Source organism: Primulina huaijiensis, chromosome 6, assembly GCF_012295235.1.
Source record: "Primulina huaijiensis isolate GDHJ02 chromosome 6, ASM1229523v2, whole genome shotgun sequence".
NCBI lineage: Eukaryota > Viridiplantae > Streptophyta > Magnoliopsida > Lamiales > Gesneriaceae > Primulina > Primulina huaijiensis.
Window position 1 is genome coordinate 14,334,380 of NC_133311.1, and position 23,373 is coordinate 14,357,752.

Consider the following 23,373-nt stretch of genomic DNA (forward strand, 5'->3'; position numbering starts at 1 on the left):
TTAAACATGCATATAGCATTTTTCTTTTAAACCAAGCATACAACATGTCTTTTAACGTTATCGTTTCATCATAAAATTCCATAAACAATTATAATAATCCTTTTAATATATAAAACAACATTCAGAGCAATACCATGATGTTTACTAATTTTAAGACGTAAAATTATCGTTTTACCCATAGTTGTAAAATTTCACGTTTTTGACATTTTCTTAATTCTGTTGACTCTAGACCATCCCAAATAATTATTTAAGCTTACATTAATTTTCTCATATTTTTATTTAGCTTAAATCGATGACTTTTAATTTAATATTTAATTAGAACATATTACTGCTTTTTAATCCCGAATTAAATCAAACTTTAATATAAAATTTCCAAATTAAAAACCTATAAATTTTATATTAAATTAGCCCTCGTGAACAATGACTTGACCGCCGTTGAGCCATGTTTCGAATTTTTGTTCATTGAAAACCCTAATTCGAACCACCTAAGGAACCTATGAACCAACTTCGATTTTCATCGAGCCATCTTCGAACCAGCCTGAGCCAACTTCAAACCAGCTCTCCCCTGGAACCTCGTGAACCCTTAGCACCCCTAGGACTCGACCCCAAGCCTAAAACCGAAGCCACATATCAGAACAAGCTCTCGGCCCAGAAACCCTTAGCTCTAGGACTCTTCGATCTCACACCTAGGACTCTAGCCATTGGACCAGCCCCTGAACCAGAACCTTGTGCACCCTCTTAGGATCCTAAGGACCTAACCTAGCCTAGCCCGAAGCCCCCTGGCCGAGCTCTTTTCCCTGCGCGCTGCTGGACATCGTGTGCCTTCCTCTCGAGTGGCTCTCGGGTAGAGTCCTAGCTTCTTAGGACTCTTCCCAGCCACTCGAATCGAGTCCTAACGTGGCTAGAACTCATTCCCTGACTCAGACCATGACCTAGCCATGTCCCAAGCCAAGCCCTGCAAAGCCTATCCCCTTAAACTCGAACCTTGCACTACTAAAAAAAAAGCAAAAGACAACGGTTAAAAACCGTTGTCGTAGGTCAAATAAAACCATTGTTAAAAGCCCTTTGGTTAAAAGGTGTGCTCAAAGACAACGGTGAAAAATCGTTGTCATAGACGTCTAAAGACGACGGTGAAAAACCGTTGTCGTAGGTATATAAAACCGTTGTTAAAGATCCTGTGGTTAAAGCATTCGCTGAAAGACAACGGTTTTGGAGTGATGTGGTAGTTACCATTTGCTACGGTTTTTAAATAACCATCGCAAATTAATTCGTGACGGACATCATCGATAACCGTCGCTACAATTAGCGAGGTCCTGTGGTTAAAGCATTCGCTGAAAGACAATGGTTTTGGAGTGATGTGGTAGTTACCATTTGCGACGGTTTTTAAATAACCGTCGCAAATTAATTCGCGACGGACATCATCGATAACCGTCGCTACAATTAGCGACGGTCGTAATTTAACCGTCGCTAAACACCGACAGTTTATTAAACCGTCGCTAAAGTTAGCGACTGTGTTTTATAACTTTGTCGCTAATTTTAGCGACGGTTTTGTATGCTTTCCGTTGCTAATGTTTTCAGTAAAATAAAAAAAAAATTCACTTTTAATATTTTAATAAATATACAAAAAAACTCACAATCTAATATGCTAATTATATTCTTGATTTATCGTCGAAAATACTATATTCTTGATTTTAAAATTTTATTAAACTTTAAAGAGAAAATCGAAACTAAAATTGTGGAAGAGAGAAAAATTTTAAGTGTTGTGAAGTGATATGGTAGCAAATGGACCGAGGGTGGGCATATTTATAGACAGTTTGCGACATTTTTTACTTTAACCGTCGTAAATAACGACGGTTATTTTTCTATATGTCGTCGATTTAAAATTAGCGACACTTATACAAGAACTGTCGCTATATTTAGCAACGGTTATTAAAATCCGTCGTTAAATATAGCGACAGTTATGTATAAACCGTAGCAAATTATAGATCGACGACGGTATAACCAAATTTGTCGCTAATATTAGCGACGGTTATACAAAAACCGTCGCTAATTTTAACGACACTTTTTACAAACTGTCGCTATATTTAAATCGGCGACGATTTTGCTTAAAACCGTCGCTAAATGTGGCGACGATTATACTTTAACCGTCGCAAGATTTAAATTAGTGACGGTATAGTATAACCATCGCAAATTTTAGCAACAGATTTTACTTAAACGATCGCAAAATGTAATATTGACAATAAATTTATTGAAAAACCAGTTGAAAGACAAAGGTTTTTAAAAAACTGTTGTCGTAACTTGAAGAAAAATGCTAATAAACAACATTTTAAAAACCGTTGTCGTAGCTAGAAAAAAAACGCTCATAGACAACTGTTTTTAAAAAACCGTTGTCGTAGCCCAAAAAAACGCTCATAGACAACGGTTTGTAAAAACCGTTGTCGTAGATATATCAAAGACAACGGTTTTAAAGAAACTGTTGTCTTTGAGCGGATTTTTTTAGGCTACGACAACTATTCTTGTTAAAACCGTTGTTAAAAGTAAAAAGACAACGGTTTTAATAAAAACCGTTGTCTTTGATGTGTTGTTAAAACCGATTTTTCTTGTAGTGTTGGCCCCAAAAATGCAAGCCACGGTTCCAGCTAGTTCATGTACGTGTGCAGCGTGTTTGCGTGTGTTCTAGGACTCCTTCAGGCATGCAAAAACATCCCATAACAATTCATGATCATGGCAGCCCCTTCTTGCACATATAAAACATGTTTTAGAACATAAAATCACGAGTTTGGCACATGTATATGCATAGTTACGAAAATAATAAAAAGTGTAACTTGTTTTTCATGCGATTCATATACAAATTCATATTATGGTGTGATGGATGAGTAAAAGGAAGAATATGACGTGTCTTTGCGTTTTTAACGCACTAATAAACGTTGACAAATCGAAGAACGATGACGTAAGGACCTTGGCTGAAATCCTCAAGAACATGAATTCGATGCTTTCCTTGAAGAGAGAATCGTTTGTGCCATGTATTGGTGGGAGAAGGGGTCTTGTAAATTGTTTATGGTGTGGGGAGTATAACACATATAGATAAAGGTATGGTTTTTCGGCTTAATTTTGCTAAAATAAAACTTGATAATAGTTTAGGCCCAATAACAAGGTTAGTTAGGCCCAATAATCCCATTAGTCCTTTATAAAATTATTTCGTTTAATAAATTTTGTGAAATTATTTGCCAGATTGTCAAAACGTTCATATTTTTGACGAAAATCGTATACCGATAAAAATTACGTCCCCGCGTGTAAAATCATCTCAAAACACTTATTTTTAAAAATAAGAAAAAGCATCACTCTTATTTTAAATAATTAAAAACAATTATCTAATAAAATTTTTTTCCATTTTCAGCCCTTGGTCTCCGTTCCTCGATCGCAACTCGAATAACCTTTAAAAATACATTTTAATGCAACCATGCAGAAAAGTATATTTTAAACATGTCAATATGCACAACATAATTAATTTATGCAATTAAAACAATTAAATGAAATACACAAGAAATTTAATAACTTGTATGCATGTAGTTCATGTGGACCTTCAAATTTTCGAGACGTTACAGTAATATTAATTTATAACACATTTCTTAATACCAATATTTTTTTGAACATGCAAAAATGGATATACTTTTATAAATTAATGTAAAAATACATCAGACAAAGTAAAACTTAAAAAAATATCAAATTTATACAATAAACTAAATGATAAATATGAAAAATAAAGAATATCTATCTGATAGTGTTGAAACTGAAATAAAATATTTCAAATTTTTTATTTTCAACTACAAATATAAAAGCACGATGCAAGTCTCAATAGCCTGCATACATGAGATCATCTAATTCACTGAATAGATGTATGAATAACATCCTAATGGCTTCTTTGAGTATTGTAATCTTTGCACGATATTGATAACATGGAATACATATCATAATTAATCCACCAAATGTTTTAACTAAAATTAACCATTTGGATCATAACTAATGAGAGTTTAGTAGTCATGTATACACATTATCCCTCTTGCACAAAAGTCCACCATCTTCTTAAGCACATATGGTCAAAATCTCATTTATTTACCATTAACCTTATGTGTGTTTTAGAAGATTTTAAATGTGTAATAATGTTGAGCGAGAGCATTCAAAATATCGTGAACTAGAAATATTTCAAAGATCTTAGCCTCAATATTTTTAAATCGAGTTGTTACATATCGTTATGCGCATGACATGGTCATGAACTCGAATATTGTTGAGATTTTTTTTTTACAAAAAGAAAAATATATAATTATGGTGCTTGTGATTGTGTGGACACTAACTTACTTTTTTTATTGAACATGTGATCTCAGGAGAAATATTGACCTTAATGAAACCACATAAGAAACTATTAAATCTCTTTTACTTTTCATAAAGATCATCACATTAATAACTAGTTTTTAAATGATATGTGGTTCAAATTTCCTAATATCATAATCAGTGTTCATTAAACTTAATGAAGAATAATCTTCTCTTTTCCGTACCTAATAATTAAAATCTTGAATTTTGGAAATTTCACAATTAATATCAGAGTAATTAACTTGAAAAATGATGCAAAATAAATAAAATACATGCTAATGTCACCAAATTAAGCAATAAAACATATTTCATGTTTTACCTATGTAAATCATGTTATAAATATAAATTACTGACATAAAAATTGCTCGTTGGCTAAATTTTTAATTAAAATAGATTCATATAATTTAATGATGTAACTACTGAATTATATCCATTATTAATCTAAGTGGGTAAATTAGAAAATAATTCAATATCATATCTTAATTAATTATATTTAACACAATAAAATTTTCTATGGGATAAATTTTACTATTCAAATATAATTATTTATAATTTATATATCTTATGACCAAATGTGATTTTTAATAATTAATTTATGTATAATTTTAGTTCATTCGAAAATGTTGTGGGTATTCTTCAATTAATTAAAATCATATGAATCACTAGGATATTTAATTCTTTACCTTAAAATATTTATTCTCCATAATTATTCATCTCCAAGTATTACCAAAATGATAAATAATTTTTAGTCTTTTACATCTAAATATGATTCAAAAATTAATGTTTAATTTTAATTCAATTAAAGATGTTGTGATTATTCTTTAATAAATTAAAATTATAGGATTCACTAAGACATAAAATTCAAACCTATAAATATTTATGCTCTTAATAATTTACCATCATAAATGTCCTTAATATATGTGATTCTCAACCACTTAATATATAATTTGCATAATTAAGAGTTTTGTGACAAATCTTAATTATTTAAAATTATACGAGTTCACTTGATATAATTTTTACTTTACTTAATTATTTATATAATAATTATTTAATAATACAATAAACAATTTTCAAAAGTGCTCACATGAAAGATAGATAAGATTAAGACCCTTTGAGTACCTAATTCCTAGACAAAGTAACGTTCCTCAGGGAGATCGGTGACAACTCAAGGCAATTTAAACTTGTTTATGAATAACTCTCCAGGTTATGTTTACATGAGTATTTCATAATTATTATTACTTAATTATCCATGTTATGAATCTTTATAAGCCAAAATTTTATTTATTTGGTAACCTTATTATTTACATTTTAACTTAATTTGTACATATAAATTTATAGGAAAACAAAATATATAATTTAATATGAACATGATGTGAATCTCAATATGCATTCTTAAATTTTATTTGCATGTATGATTATGAGAATCATAATATTAAAATTTCATAATAACCAAGCAATAGTTACACATAATTTTTGCATAAATATATTTCATGAAAAAAATTCAAAATAAGGTAGTATCATAATCTTGGAATGACAATATTTTTAAAACAAAATTTTAGAATTTTCATAATTTACATAAATTAACAATACAACATAACTATAAGTCAAAATTCTGAAATTCTTAATTTGAAAATAACTTAAACTGAAAATTGAGAATAAAATTCTCAAATTAATAATTTGGCTATCAACTAATTTTAAAAGTTGAAATTCTCAACAATCAAAATTAATTGATTGGAGACAAAACCGCTTTGATACCAATGGGAGATAAAACCGCTCTGATACCAATTGTTAGAAAATATTTAACATTATATTGAACTAAATTTGATATACATACGCACTAACATGATCACACATAAATATCGATATGTGTAAATATAAACATGAATGAATTCTAACATCTAGCCATTAATATTGTTGAATTTGATACAAGAACTTGAGGGAACCCATGAAAACGAGAAAACACATGAAAACGAGAAAACATAGATCTTCAAAACCTTTATGCAATCGTATAGATTGTGTATTTCTGAATACCTACATAGATTTAGCGACCATGCATGCCATTATTTATAGACAACTCGTACTGACTATCGAGTAGTTTAAATTGATTGTAACATATCTTGATAACACATATCCGGATATGATAAATCAAATCTTAAAATATTTATCATTTTAATCCACATTGTTCTGTATTTATCTTAAGATATTTATTATCTTAATGCATATAATATTCTTAATTTATCTTGACGTCTTACACATTTATCTTGATGAAAATATTGACCACAATTAAATAATTTTAAGCACTTTAATAAAATAATCTAACATGAACGGTGATGGTGAAGGAATTACTTGAACCACTACAAGGGCATCTGATTCAATCAACCAACGAGTCCATCCCAACGTGAGTTACGAGTGAAAGGGCCTCCTTGATTGCCATCATTTCCGCGAGGTGATGGAAGAAACATCCGGATAAACATTTTCCAAAAGCCATGAAAACAAATCCCACCCCACGTGATCCTACAAACCATGCCAACACTGAAGTAATCCTTAGATTCTTTGAGGGAAACATCCAGATTTATCTTTATGAAGCCTGCATGAGGTGGCAGCCACTTTTGAATGATCAAAGCTAATCTGGTGGCTGGATGTATAGCACGCGGCAGTAAGAAAAAGTTAAAAACCGATCAACCTGCTCTTGCCACTACCTCATCACTCGAAGGTAATTAAGTTTCCTTGAAAAACCACTATATTTCTTTCCACCTGAACACTCCAGCAAAACACCACAAAACATCAGTACAAGAAAAATACTAATAGAAAATATATAAAAAAACAACGGTTTAATTATTAAACTGTTGTCTTTGAGCGTTTGTTTTTAACAAAGACATTAGTTTCTCAAAAACCCTTGTCTATTATTTTTTTTCCAGTCAAAGACATCAGATTTTAAAAATCGTTGTCTTTAATTTTTTTTATTAAAGACTTCTGTTTTTGTAAACCATTATCTATGATCATTTATTTTATAAGTCAAAGACAACGATTTTCTATTGGCTCGTATTTTTTGAATTTTTAAGTTGTTAATTAATTGGAAAAAATAATTGTGACATTGGTTCTCAACCCCCATTGATGAGATTTTGTGCTTCAAAGTGTTGAGGAGAAGGAAAATAACCAATGGATTTTGGGCTTCAAAGAGTCCGTTTGGATTTAATAGCTTTTTTTATTAACAATATATTTTTAAATTTTTTTTTGTATTTTTATATGTGTGTGGATAAGCATTATAGTACTTTTAAAAGTACTTAATTAAAATAAAATAACTCTTTTTCAAAAACAAAAATTATAGCTTTTAAGTGATTTTTAAATAAGTCATACTAAATAAAAGTGTTTTTTAATCTATATATCAAACACAAAACTACAAAAAAAAAAAAAATTTACTTAAAAATGAATTTTTAAAAGCAAACTTAAAAACAATTATTTAACCATGATGTTTTTAAATCCAAATACTCTCAAAGTTATCGAACACGGAAACCTAACTTCTTTGTGTCATTCGGAAGTGAAGGTTAGAGTACAGAGGAAAATAATGCCAGTCTTGAAGAGAAACAAAGCCTAGACTTCGTGGATTCAGTCTCGGAGAGCTTCTCCAATATCCGAAGGACCGCTGGACCGGTGTTCCCCATCACGGTGCTTATAAAATCTTTCAGCACTGTGGTCTTTTATGCCACGAAACTATATAGAATCATCACCAATAAACCACCGAGCTGAGCCAACAGAGGTTAATCTTTTTCTTCTTCTTTTCGTTACTATCGAATTCATTTGATTTTTCATATCTAGGTACTGAAATTTCAGATTTCATACTGAAATTAGGGCTTTACGATTTGGGCTAGGTTTTTGATGCATCAGAAAGCTCGGAAGAAGGGGTAGATGTCTAGCAAACCAACTTGTAGTAATATTTTATAATTTTATCCAACTATAACATTTGATTTATCTGTATATCTATGTAAGTTAGATAAAGTTTTTAAATATACTATAGTACTATAAGGTCTATCTTGCAACCTAGACCATGGAATTCATTAAGACGTGTATTGTATATTCTAAATTCGTTCTTAGTCGATTCAGCTGCATAAAATAAGGATAAAGGTCGTTCGAGATCGAGACTAGCATTTATGATGTTAACGCCAATGTCCATTGGTATAAGCATGAAGATGTCCAAATATACAAATTGGTGATCATATTATGATTGCATTGAACAACCCTCATTCAAACTTTTTAAGTGGTTATCAGATATCGAGTGAATTAAGCCCACAGTCATGATTGTACACCAGTAGTCTTTTGATCCGAGATAACATAGAGACTCTACGTATTAGCACTATACTTTTATTCATTTACCGACTACACGAGGGTTGTCATGTGGCGAGGTCGGGTGCAGTTCCGACATAAGTAAGAGCCGATGCATTGTAGTTGTGGATTCACCTCTCACCTACGGGTATATATGATTATCCTATGTGATCTGATGAGTTTATAGTACAAGAGATATCTGGTCAGAATATGAGTTGTTCTTTACTGAAAAATGTTTTCTTTGTTCCACACATGATTCCACTATAATCACTCAAAGATACATCATATCATTATCAAATTCATATACGAATTTCAATATACCAATGGTTGCAGATTCGATCGAGATATCTGAGATAAAATGACTGTATTGTACACTAGCCATAGCTTATTGGTTTTTGCAGACAGTATCAATGATACCTAGGGATCATGGGGTGATGCTACTTGGTGCTCTTACCATGATTCTTACCATGATCCGATGATTGTAATAAGACTTGAGTTATGATATTCTTGATCAACGAGTTGATGAAAATAATTGGGTTAATTAAGGTAAGCCCGAATAAGGATAAATGTTGTACTTAATTACATGAAGTTGTGAATCCACACTATTTGTATCCCCGAACCATTGAGACTCACAAAAATATTGAATTTTATGTTCCCATTGAGATAGTCAAAGTAAAGGAGTTGAATTTGATTATTAAGTTTGATGTAGATCAAACATATTTCTTATGAAAGAGTTTATAAGTGTATTCCATATTTGTAAGTTGTGGAAGTTGGCTTAGATGCTAATTAAATTAGGACAGTGCAACTATCTAATTTTGTGAAGGAGTTCCAAAATAAGCAACTGCCAAATTGAACAGCTGAAAACTTTGACATTCAAAATTTTTATTTTTCATTATATTAATGAGTTTTGTACTCTCGTCACATCGGCGCTTTCTGTTCGTTGATTGGAAATATGATGAATCGATAATCCTAAAATGATTGATTAACGAACATGGAAAATCTAGTCAAATTGCTCAAGGAATATTGTTGAAAATTTTAGAATCAATTAATTAAATAATTATTATTTAATTATATCATGTGTTGTCAAAAGTTGAAAATACAACATAGGAGTTTTTACAATGGGAAATCACCTAATCCTAGTAGAAGGGGAATTCTAGAATAGTTGAGAGACTATACTTATATGTATATGTTTTCAATAGTCGATAACACACATCAATCAACACAATCTGGACTTCATTTTTCCTTCCATCTCTCCCCCTCACAAAAGCCAATACCGACCTCCTTGGAGAAAAGTATCACGGTCAAGACAACCACGACACTGCCACACGTCCACCTCTGCACTGTCGAACTTCGTCGTTCACTGTCGAACTTCGTCGTTCACTGTCGGAATGCCGCCTTCCAACGGTTGATCCAAACACAAAATTTTGTCTATATATCTAGTGAGACCTGGGGACACATCTTTCAATCGTGGACTTGATTTGGAGGATTGAAGAACGAAGAAAATCAATATGATCGTTCGTAGAGACTTACAAGAAAGTCCATATCTGCTAATCCGGAATAGTTTGGTGTCCAAAATTTAGAACGAAAAGGTATATAATCCTAAACATCCTATGTTTGGATCTGAATTATACGACGCACACGTCATGTTTTGAATGTCAAAGTTAATCTTTTAAACTTTCTTAGCTATGGAATGGGTTAAAGCTATTGAAGCAATCTTTAACTACCTACACGTTGAAGATAATGATCGAGTTAGTTGTGCAGTGTTTCTTCTGACCAAGACTGCACGCATTTGGTGGGAGGCCACGAAGGTAACTGTTAATGTTCAAACCCTCCAATGGAATGAGTTCAAGGAGCTATTTTATGACAAATATTTCTCCACGGATGTCAAGACACAGAAAGTGAAGAAGTTCTTGGAACTAAAGCAAGGCAACTTGAATGCGAATGATTATATATTGAAGTTCGAAGAAGGATGTCTGTTCGTTCCTTTTATTACTTCGAATGACAAAGATCGAGGGGAACACTTCATGAGAGGTTAGAGAGCTGAGATCAGGAGGGATGTCAGAATGTCTAAAGCTGCAACGTACAAAGAGATCGTGGAGAAAGCTCTTTTAGCGGAACAGGACGAGAAAGAGATTGAGAAGGAAGGCAATTGAGAAGACAGAGCTTTAATCAAAAGAGCCAAGCTTCAAATCAAAGTTGGAAAGGGGGATATAAAGGAAAAGGAAAAGAAGAACATTGAGGTAAAGCTCCTGTGGTTCAGTCTGAGACGAATAGGCCTTTATGTCCCAAATGCAGCAAGCCACACAAGGGTGAATGCTTTGTAGGGACCAACAAATGTGATAGATGTGGGGGTGCAGGTCACATTGCCATCAATTGCACCCAATCTTCAGGCCGAGTACGAGTCCAAGGGTGCATTTTCTCTTTGACCAAAAAGGGTGTTAATCCTGATATGTCGGTTATATCAGGTAATATTATAATTTCAGGCAAAGTAGCTCTTACTTTAATTGATACTGGAGCTACGCATTCTTTTATGTCTGAAATTTTCATGAGATCGTTGGATATTGCACCTATATGTGAACATCTCCAGTATAATATTATGCTTCCTTCGGGTGATGTGATTTGTCCAACAAGTGTGGTTAGAGCTTGTCCTATTCAAGTGAACGAGGAAACATTATTTGCTGATTTGATTGTGATTCCTATGATAGAGTTTGATGTGATTTTGGGTATGGATTGGCTATCATCGTATCGTGCAGTAATAGANTATAATGTGGATGTGAATGATATTGAAATTGTTCGAGAATATTTGGATGTCTTTGCCGATGATGTGCCGGGGTTGCCATCCGATAGAGAAGTCGAGTTTGTCATTGATGTTGTACCTGGTACTGCTCCTATTTCTAAAGCCCCTTATCGAATGGCACCTACTGAAATGAAAGAATTAAAGAACCAATTGCAAGAGCTGTTAGATAAGGGTTTTATTAGACCGAGTTCTTCACCATGGGGGGCACCAGTATTGTTTGTGAAAAAGAAAGATGGGTCACTACGTTTGTGTATTGACTACAGAGAGATCAACAAAGTTACAATTAAGAACATGTACCCTTTGCCACGAATTGATGATCTTTTTGATCAATTACAAGGGGCAACGGTATTTTCCAAGATTGATCTGCGATCGGGATATCACCAATTGAAAGTGAAAGAAGATGACATACCTAAGACTGCTCTTCGAACTAGGTATGGTCATTATGAATTTCTGGTAATGTCTTTTGGATTAACGAATGCGCCGTCAGTTTTTATGGATCTTATGAATCGAGTCTTCAAGCCTTATTTGGACAGTTTCGTCATTGTATTTATTGATGATATTCTGGTTTATTTGAAGACTCGAGAACTTCATCGAGAACATTTGAGAACTGTGTTGCAGCAATTGAGGGACAACCAGTTATATGCCAAGTTAAAGAAGTGCGAGTTCTGATTGGACCAAGTGATTTTCCTAGGCCATATTGTTTCTGAAGATGGAATTACCGTGGATCCAACAAAGATAGAAGCAGTGAGGAAATGGCTTATTCCTACGACAGTTGCAGAGGTACAAAATTTCTTGGTTTAGCAGGTTACTATCGTCGTTTCATCGCTGATTTCTCAAAGATAGCCCTGCCATTAACCACATTGACAAGAAAGACAGTTAAATTTGAATGGACAAATGAGTGTCAACAAAGTTGTCAGGATTTGAAGGATAAATTGACATCGGCTCCAGTGTTGTCACTTCCTGAAGGAGTTGAAGACTTTGTAGTGTTCACTGATGCTTCTAAGAAAGGACTTGGTGCTGTATTGATGCAGCGTGGTAAGGTAATTGCTTATGCTTCCCGTCAGCTGAAGGATTATGAAAAGAATTATCCGACTCACGATCTTGAGTTGGCCGCTGTGGTTTTCGCTTTGAAGATCTGGCGACATTATTTATATGGAGTGAGGTGTGAGATTTTCTCAGATCATAAAAGCCTTAAATATCTTTTTACTCAGAAAGAATTAAACATGCGTCAGAGGAGATGGTTGGAACTTGTTAAAGATTATGATTGCACTATTAGTTACCACCCTGGGAAGGCGAATGTAGTTGCAGACGCTTTGAGTCGGAAGTCAGCAGTTGTGTTGAGTTCTATGATTCAAAAACCTTTATTGTTGGACTTACAAAGGAATGAGATCGCTTTGGTCGAGAAAGGTACGATAGCTCGACTTTCAGCTTTGGTGATTCGACCTACTGTGAATAACAGGATTAAAGATGGACAACAAAATGATAATCAATTGCTGAAAATGAAATCTAAGGCTGAGCTGAAAGGAAATTCTGAGTTTGGTTTTAACAGTGATGGGTTGATGACCTTCAGAGGTCGAATTTGTGTTCCTATCGGCGATAATATTCGACGAGATGTTTTGATTGAGGCGCATACATCACCATATTCGATACACCCAGGTAGTACCAAGATGTATCAAGATCTGCGTCGACTCTTTTGGTGGCCAGGTATGAAGAAGGATATTGCGTTGTATATTTCTGAATGCCTAACATGTCAGCAGGTTAAGTTTGAGCACCAAAGACCTGCAGGTTTGTTGCAGTCATTGCCGATACCTAAATGGAAATGGGAACACATCACAATGGATTTTGTTGTTGGACTTCCGAGGACGCAGAAAGGTTATAATTCAATTTGGGTCATTGTTGATCGTTTAACCAAGTCATCACATTTTCTTCCTGTGAAGACAACTTATTCGATGAATCAATATGCTGAGGCTTATGTTCAAGAGATTGTTAGACTTCATGGGATACCAGTATCAATCATTTCTGATCGTGATCCAAGATTTACATCTGAATTCTGGAAGAGTTTGCATAGAGCTTTGGGTACAAAGTTGGCCTTCAGCACAGCTTATCATCCTCAGAGTGACGGACAATCAGAACGAGTTATTCAGATTCTTGAGGACATGTTATAGGCTTGTATTATTGATTTTCCTGGAAGTTTGGATTTGAAGCTGCCTTTTGTTGAATTCACATATAATAACAGCTATCAGTCCTCGATTGGCATGGCACCTTATGAAGCTTTGTATGGGAGAAGGTGTCGATCACCTTTGTTTTGGGTTGAAGTAGGCTAAAGAAAGATGCTAGGCCCAGAGTTGGTTCAACAAATGGTTGATGTTGTAGCATTGATTCGAGAAAAAATGAAAACGGCTCAGTCTCGACAGAAAAGCTATGTAGATGTTCGAAGAAGGCCTTTGATTTTCGAGATAGGTGATCATGTGTTTGTTAAGATAGCTCCTCTCAAGGGAGTTATGAGATTTGGAAAGAAGGGAAAGTTGAGTCCTCGTTTTATTGGACCTTTCGAGATTCTTGACAGAATTGGCGAGCGAGCTTATCGAGTGGCTTTGCCTCCGGATTTGGATAGGGTGCATAATGTATATCATGTCTCAATGCTTTGTAAATATGTATCGAATCCAACTCATGTGCTTCGTCACGAACCACTAGACTTAATGCCAAATTTGAGTTATCGTGAGCGACCGGTACAAATACTGGATCGAAAGGTTAAAGTGCTTAGAAACAAAGAGATTGCGATCGTAAAGGTGTTATGGAGTAATCATGTCATCGAAGAAGCAACATGGGAACCCGAGGAAGAGATGAAGCAACGTTATCCTGACTTGTTTACGTCGTGAGGAAAATTTCGGGGACGAAATTTTTATAAGGGGAAGAGAATTGTAATAATCGATCGTTCATTTCATTTATTATGAATTACGGTATTTTATGGTGATGGTTTATAGCTTTACATTATGATATGAATGGTAATGAATGTTATAGAATGGAATAGATAATGGATGGGTAGAATAGAAGGTTGAATTTGAGTTAAATAGGTAATGGAAGTGTTGAAACGGTGTGAAACTGTGGCAGTAGTTGTGGTTTTTAGCATAATGTTTTGTATTATGATCCAAATGATGTGAGGCCACTTCCATTAGAAAGATAAGATATAAGGCTATAACTTTCATGTTTTGAGTTTTGTTCAAATCATTAGGAAAGACGTGCCAAAAGTGGCCCGAATGTTGTCTTGCGCATCGTCGTTCCTGTACTGACACATGTTGGGAGATTGAGCATAAATTTTTACTCAGATCTTCAAATGACATGAGACCAATTGGAGATGCAAGCCAAGACATAGGGCTACAACTTTTATGTTTACCACTGTTCCTAATTCTTAAGGGAAGAGGCATTTCCGGAGCAATCTTTTATGTGGCTGTGCGCAGACCGGCGCTCGAGCGGTAATATTTGACCACCCGAGCGCGCCTCGCTCTGAAAATTTGGTGTTTTGGTCCAGAAGTCGGCGCTAGGGCGGTAATATGTGACCGCCCGAGCGCCCAACAAGTTAAAAAACGTGTTTTGAAGTTTGAGAGGCATAAAATCGAATGGGGATTCATTTTTACTCATTTTTCTCCCTTCTTTTTCTCTTCTCTCACGGTTTGGAAGCTAGGGTTCCTCATTTCTCTTCAATCCAACTTCATCCAAGAAATTAATCTTTGGTTGAAACCTTAATCTTCGCTTGGCGATTAGAAGTTCTTCTCCTCAAGAGTTTAGGAGCAAGGTAAGAAAGCTTGTTTCCTTGGGTTAGTGATTGAAAGGAGAATATTGGGTTATTTGGTTTGGATGTTGAGGTAAGATTGTTAATTTAATGATTGATGGCATTATTATTATTATTGTGTTGTAGGAATCCCTCATGAACTTAGCAAGCACTTGTGTATTGGGTTGTAAGTAGACCTTTCCTTTGAATGCATCTCATGATCTATGTATATGATAAATGAAGTTTCTTTTGATTTTAGCTCCTTTAATTCATTGATTATGTATATTGTATGTATTGATATATTGGAAAGAAATGGAATTGATGCCAATGGCAAAGTAAATGAGCTAAGGTTTTAGCACGCACACCACATGTTTGATAAAATGTTTCAATGAATGTCTTTATGGCTTGATGGTTATATGGTATTGTGGTGTTACCTATGGTAATTCTAAACCCACTTGACGAAAGTTGATCAACATAATGACATGTACTGTGACTGATTTTGACTGAGACGTACATGTATACCATCAACGGATGACCTATCAATGCCATACAAATGAAAAAAAATGAATTGTTCTATAGATGCCATCTTATAATTGTTATTTATGAATTTTATTGACTGATGGCATATTGTGGTTAAGAAATGATATGGATTCCTTCTTTACACTATGGTATATGTACTTGTTATTTAAAGGTCTACTTGCTGAGTTTTTATAATTCATTTCAGTTATGTTCATGAGATGCAGATGCAGGTAACAAAGAATAGATACGACGGAGTGTCAAGACAAAAGAAGAAGAACTAGTGCCAATCTTGGAGGAAATGATAATGAAGTATATTTTATATTAAAAATTGAAAAGTTATTTTGAAGTGCAAACTTGATTTGTAATGGTTTTTGATAATGTCATTTGCTACTTTTGGTTATTAATATAAGTATTTTGATTTTTATATGGAATGTGGTCTTATTGACAATATTTGAAATATTTTGCTTGAGACAGGTGGCAAGTCCTTTTTACGGGGAAACTTTGCCAAAATTTTTTAAAGCTCATACTTTCCTCCAAGTCTATATTTTAAAGCTTCCTCATTATAGAGTTTATATATATATTTTTTTTGAAATGGATAAGGGTGTTACATAGCTCAATCACAATGCTACTGACTATTTCATCAAAGTCTGACATAGACTCTCCAGGCTTCATCTTGATGTCATTAAACTTTGGTATCACGATAGATAATTTATTCTCTTTAGTTTGAACATTGCCCTTGCATAGTCGAATCGATTTATCTCATATTAATTTGATTGATTTGCACATCTTGATCTTGCTTAATGTATTTTTGTCTTAATTCTTGTACAGTATGTCTTTAGCCACATTGTCCAAGTTTGCTTATTTTTTATCCTCACTCGTCCATTCAGCTCTGGTCTTTTCAATCATCTGAGATGCACCATCAGTAACTGCAACCGTTATATTATCCTTCATTATAGTCATTGGTTCATCAGTAATGATGTACCACATATAATCATCTTGTGCAGCTAGGTGAGCCTGCATTCTGATTTTCCAGTAATCAAAATCCTCTTTGGAGAACATGAAGATCTTACTTAGTGAAGCCATTAAATAGACAGTGTTCAGAAATGAGAATTAGCCTCGCTCTGATACCACTTATTAGGATCGGGTGATTGGTTAGAAGGGGGGATGAATAAACAATCACACTAGTTTGTTCGAATTTTGATTCGGTTAACAACTTTGAATTTTGTAATTCTCGCCGAGTCAATGTCAGTTGGATAATGAGATAAGTTTTGTGCGGAGGGAAGTTAGACTCGAGATTGAACTATCAAAAATGGCTAAGTAAAAAAAACAGTTGGGTTATCAAGAGTAGGCTAAGTGAAATGTAAAAAACACAGAGAAGTTTCTGGATGTTCGGATATTTGAATAACTGTTATGTCATCCCTTCTTCCTTGTGGGATAGATGTTGACTAAAAAACTTTGGAAATTACAACTTTTGTAACAACCAGATTCAATAAAGCTTTATCAATGTCTAACTGAAACTCTTAGTTTAGCTTACTTACTTAAACAACACTTAACAGTATACTAACTGTCAGTTTACAAGTATTTCGAATTGAAAAATATTAAGCACAAATCGATCTTTAATTATCTGATATAATACTTAAGGGTGTGTTAAGAAATCTTGAAAACAATTGGGCTATTTAAAGCTTGGATATTTGAACTTATGCGATGATTCTAGGGAGCTTAACTGACTTACAAGTTCTTCTATTTATAGATTTGGATCCAACACTCAGTAAAATTAAATATTATATCTATTTCAAATATGATTGTCGTTCATCCCGTTTTTACATGTCACTGTCCCTAATGACAAGTCGTGTATTGTAGGCAGTGCTCGTGGATTTCTGACAATTCAGATATTGTTTTACTGAAGACTTTATCCAATAATTCAGCTTTGTAACTCTGAGTAATCTAATTGATTTTTCAGAAATGTTTCTTCAGTTAACTCAATTATATTTAGACCAGTTGGTCTTCAGCTGTCAGTTTGGTACACTTAGATATCAGTTAAGTTTCAAACGGTCTTACAAAACCTTCAATTTAACTCACGTTCAGTTTAGCTGATTATCCATTTAGTTTGGTCCAGTTTGTTAAATCTTCAAAACTCAGTTGATCCAACAAACAGCTTTATGCAACTCTTAAGAATTTTCTAACTCATAATCTTAGTTTTAACTACAAATTTGACCCGATTCACTTCCCAGCATTACCCCAAAGAGAACGGTTTCTGACCTTTTATTATTATTTTTGTAAGATTTTTTTTAAAAAATGAGTCTGTAATGTATAAAATATTGTTGATTTTTTGTATAGAATAAAACCACAAATTATATTGAACTTTTTATAGAAGCAAATACGCGAGGCTCAGTGATGTTCCTGTTCATTGAGAGAAAAAATATGAACCGGGGACTAAGAAATATGAATCCTCTCTCAACTGAAATAAATCTCACATTTTTATACACAATGTCGCCTCTTACGTGGTAGAAATTATTATTTGTTTTAGTATCACTGGCTCGCCATTCATAGTCACTCAACTGTAATGCTAAAATTATGGGATACTTCCATACTAGAAGTGGGTAAAATTTTCTCCTTCCCAATGTGACTCTGCCTCATTGCATCATTAGGGCACTTGTATTTTGACAAAGAAGCAAGCTCGTGCACCGAATCCGCGATCTGGGACGTGCAACAGACGATTTCTATGAGTAGTGAAGCAACAGTTGCTGCAGGGATTATGTCAACAAGATCTGAGTCAGGCCAAAGTTTGGTTTTGAATAAAGATTTCAAATTCTTGGACGCATCTTTCGCATTAGATATGTGTGCATCAGCTGGAGTTGCCCGAGTCATTTTCTTGATTGCAGCTGATAATTCTATTAGAGCACAACTACATTCTGCGCTCATTTTCGTGCACAATTCCTGTATCTTTGCTCGGATTTCCATTGGCGTCTACAGCAAACAACTACTTCTTTAAAAAATTTAAAGAGTATATCTAGAATAAGATTGATATTATGAAGAAAAATATCCATATATTATATGGCTGAACAACATAAATCATGTTGCTTTATATGCTGATTAAAGAAAATCACAAAAAGGTTAGTTCACCTGCATCTCTGAGTTCAGATAGTCACTTAATGCTTCGATTCGGTATGCACATTCTCGTGTAACTGCACCAATCTTCAGGTATTGGCCCCATGGTTGGCGGTATCTAAATTTACCATGCCTCGGCTCCCATTTTGCAAAATTTACCTGCATTTACAGAAACTCACTAAAGTTAACCAGTGATCACTCTATGGTTTCATCCAAATTCAATAAGGATCGAATTTTTCTATCGTTTCCTTCGATAGAATTCAGATATAAATAGAGCATAAAAGTCCCATTTGTATTAAGAACAATTTTGATTCTTGCGTTAAATCAACCTGTATAACTCACCAATGATTCTTCAGTGCCTTTAGAATTCAGAACAGACTTATACTCAGCAAGTGATGTCTTCTCTTGATCCTTTCTTTCCAACGACTTGAAGTATTCACCTGCAAAACCTGTGAATTCCATTCAGGTTCAAAGATCAATCATTCCAGCTCCAAATCAAGGATGAAACAATGATATATATTAATAGACAAACAGATAGTGCAGAAAATTAGAAAATGGAAAAAAGAATAGAGAAGGAAAAAAGGCACCTTCCAAGAAAATCCCAAGCTTTTCAATATTAGTAGCAGTGAGATTATGGAGATCTTCACCAGCCCAAATTGGCCTTATAAATGCACAGATGAAAACTGAAGCAGCACCACCAATCAACACCGTGGATAGCCTAATATATGCTATATTTAATACTTCATCGTCCCGGTATCCCGAAACACATATCAGACTGACTGTGAGGATGAAAATCATTAGCCCGTAATCATATCTTGGCTTCAACTTAGGATGAAATCTCATAAATGTCACCATAGCAGCTGCAAAACAAACAAACAAACAAATTCATGAAATGAAAATTCGATTCAAAAACTCGAAAATCGCTAGATTTCGGGGACGAATTTACCTATCAATAAGACAGAGAGACCTAGGAAAATAGGCTCTACTTTGTCCCCTGAAAAACATGCTAATCTATGTGCTCCCACCCCTAATGCGCCACCTAGAAGTGTTGCAATCCCTCTGTTCACCACTTTTCCAAGTGTTGCTCCTGATATTCAATCACACAAAAGTTTGCCATTTATCAAATGCATAAGCAAGAACAAGATTTCAATAAAAAAACAAGAGCAAATTCAGGAAGCCAACAACTAATGTTGTTCAAAACTATACAGAACAAAGATTATACGTAAAAAGTTGATTGAATATGATATGAGTTTTAAAAACTTACCTACTGAAAATTCGAAGACAACAACAACAGTTATGACTGCCCACATTGCAGAAACACCGAAGCCATCGTATATTGGATCATCAAAATAATAAAATAAAGATACTAAAATTATTGCCAATCCCACTTTAAATGAGTGAACGACCCTTCTGGGATCGTCCTCCGCCAGTTTCTTGGCTTCTTTCGCGGCATAGATCACAGCATTAACGAGCTTATTTATCAAACCCTTTACCGAATTCCATGTATTTTTTGTAAATCCAACGTTTTCTTGATTTTCAGAGACCATTTTCATAGAAAATTTCTTGTTTGATGTTTGCCTAAACCTCAGCTGGAAGTGAGTGGGATGGAAGATCCTTGGGATATTTATAGGTGGGAAAAGGCGCAAAATCACAGTTTTTTTTTTTTTTTTTTTTTTTTTTTATTTGGTGTTTTTTCTTTTTTTTTTTTTTTTTTTTTTTGTACGTTGGCCCTATGTGGTCATGCTACCTGGAAAAATCACAACCATAAATCAAACTTTTTGTATATATACACACATATATATATTGATTGTTTTTATTCTTTTAGAATAATATTGATATATAAATTTAGTGCAACTTTTCGCCGCATGAAAACTTTATACTACAAAATATATTAAATGTTCCTCAATTAGCCGAGTAAACATATGGGAATTATGGTAACTAAGTTCACTCCCGACCATGTCTGTAGAACCAACTGTTCCCATTTCAATAAAAGATGGAACCAAAACTGAACACCTTATTCCAGTTTTTGATTGTTTTGGTTTATGTTTGGGTATGGTCTGAATCGAATCCAATTAAAATTTATTCAAGTGGTCAAGAAAAAATTAATAACCATACAACTGGTGAGATAATAAAGCTATCTAAATTTTTGTTTAATTATAATTGTATTTGATAGTTGTGTTACAAAATATTATGAATATTTGGATTTTTACTAAAAAAAACAATAAGGGTCAAATTTTAAATATATATGTAAATTAACTTTGCTGTCTGTGTAATTTACAAGAACTTAAAATTTAAAATTATTCTATGGTTGTGGTTACGGTTCCACATATGTATAATTTAATATTTTAAAAACCAAAAACCGAACCGTATGTATGAACTCGATTCTAGTTTCAGAAAATAACTATACACGGTTCTGCAATAGAACGATGGGATTACGCGAACCATCTGTGTACAATGAAGGTGGCAACTGGACATGGCTGCCTACCTACGTTTGACTAGCTAGGGCAATATGGTTCACAATTAAATGTGAAAATAAATGATAAACTGAAAACTAATGAAATAAAATTACACATAATATATTATATGAATAACGATATACTATTTCCCTTGTTCGAGACTTATTTTAATAAGATAATTCATTATTTTGAAATTGAAAATACATATATAATTTTCTAGAACTATTATTGGATCTAGATAATGTGTAACTTCACACGTCCTGTCCACAAAGTTAGCTGTTCCATAATATCCCGATCCAATGTTCCATTCATCTATCTCAATAAACTAAATTCGTGTAATATATATAACAGATCATTGTTTATCAAAACATACACTACAAGAAATTTTCTAATCAATAACACACATACAACAACGGTTTTCTGTTAAAAAGTTTTTTAACAACGGTTTTAAACCGTTGTCGTAGAGCGTTTTTTTAAGCAAAAGACAACGATTTTATAAAAACCGTTGTCTTTTGGTGGTCAAAGACTTGGAAAACAATATTACTCCATTTGAGTATGTGAATATTGCATATTAGGAAAGTTAAAGAGAGTAAAATTTGGACATGGAAAACACATTACTTCAAGTCCATTTGAGTATGTTCACTTAAAAATTTGGGTTTCCTCAAGAACAACCACACACAGAGGTGGAAATTATTTCATGACCATTGTGGATGACTACTCAAGGAGAATTTGCATCTATGTACTAAAAAACAAAGGATGGAGCTTTTACCAAGTTTAAGTAATGGTTGGTCCTGTATAAAAATCAGTTGGATATGAAACTCAAGCATCTCTGAACAGACAATGGACTGGAGTATTGTTCTAAGATGTTCAATCAACTTTGTAAAACAGAAATGCATCTCTAGGAACATGATTATTTTTGGAATGCCTCAACAAAATGGGCTATCAGAACGCATGAATCGAACTTTATTTGAAAGAGTTAGATCTGTGTTGTTGAATGTTGGCCTTCCAAAGACATCACCTTTGATGAACTAAGGATGGGGAAATCATTAAATATGGACACCTTAAAGGCGCTAGAAAATCACTACAAAGAAACACAAGTTGGGCAGACAACTCAAGGGATATCAAAGGTGAAACTCTCAAGTTCACTGAAACTGAACAGGACATAAGTCGTGGTGAACAAGAAACAATCTCAAGAGATGATGTTAGCTCCTATATGCTAACCAGGGACAAAAAAGAGAGAGAAATAAGACTATCGCAAAGATTTAGACAAGCTGAAATGATATCTTTTGTTCTAACAGTAGCTGAACTTATAGAGTCTTCTGAACCAACATCATATAAAAAAGTCATGAGGAGTAAACAAACAAAAGAACAAATGGCTGGAAGCCATAAATGAATTAATAAGTTAATTAAGGAAAACTAACACCTGCGAACTGGTTACTAAACCAAAAGGTCATAGAGTGGTGGGATGTAAATTGATATTCAAGCTCAAAGACATTGGATCATAGAAGTGTGATGTGAAATACAAAGCCAGGCTAGTGGCCAAGAGATTTACACAAATAGAAGATGTTGATTTCAATGAAATATATTTTATGATGTTAAACATGAATCTATCAAATTAATGTTGGCCTTAGTCACTTAGTTGGAACTAGAGTCGGAGCAACTTAATGTTAAAACTGCATTCCTCCACGAAAACTTAAAAGAAACCATATTCATGGATCAACTTGAGGTTTCATAACAACTAACAATAGAGATAAAATGTTTTTGTTGAAGAAATCTATATATGACCTCTATCAAAGTCCTAGACAATGGTATAAGAGATTTGATGAATTTATGACACAAATCCTTTGTAAAAGGAGCGATTTTGACATCTCTGAATACTTGAGAAATGACATAGAACAACCCAAGATCTTCATACTCCTATATGTTTGTGCTATGCTAGTTTCAAACAAAATTAAAACTGACTTGCTAGCTCTCAAAAGAAAGTTAAGCTCATAATTTGAGATGAAGAAACTAAGAGAAACAATGAGAATACTTGG

At 33.8% G+C, this 23,373-nt stretch overlaps 1 protein-coding gene across 1 annotated transcript; it reads right to left on the reverse strand.

Moving 5' to 3' along the window:
* Positions 1-18,161: 18,161 nt before the first annotated feature.
* LOC140979736 (aluminum-activated malate transporter 2-like) lies at positions 18,162-20,460 on the reverse strand. Its single transcript, XM_073445290.1, has 6 exons — positions 20,146-20,460; positions 19,828-19,968; positions 19,469-19,741; positions 19,224-19,330; positions 18,897-19,040; positions 18,162-18,740 (listed from the first exon to the last, which is right to left on the reverse strand). Exons 1-6 carry the CDS (start codon positions 20,432-20,434, stop codon positions 18,324-18,326), a joined length of 1,371 nt encoding a protein of 456 aa, XP_073301391.1. The 5' UTR covers positions 20,435-20,460; the 3' UTR covers positions 18,162-18,323.
* Positions 20,461-23,373: the final 2,913 nt, after the last annotated feature.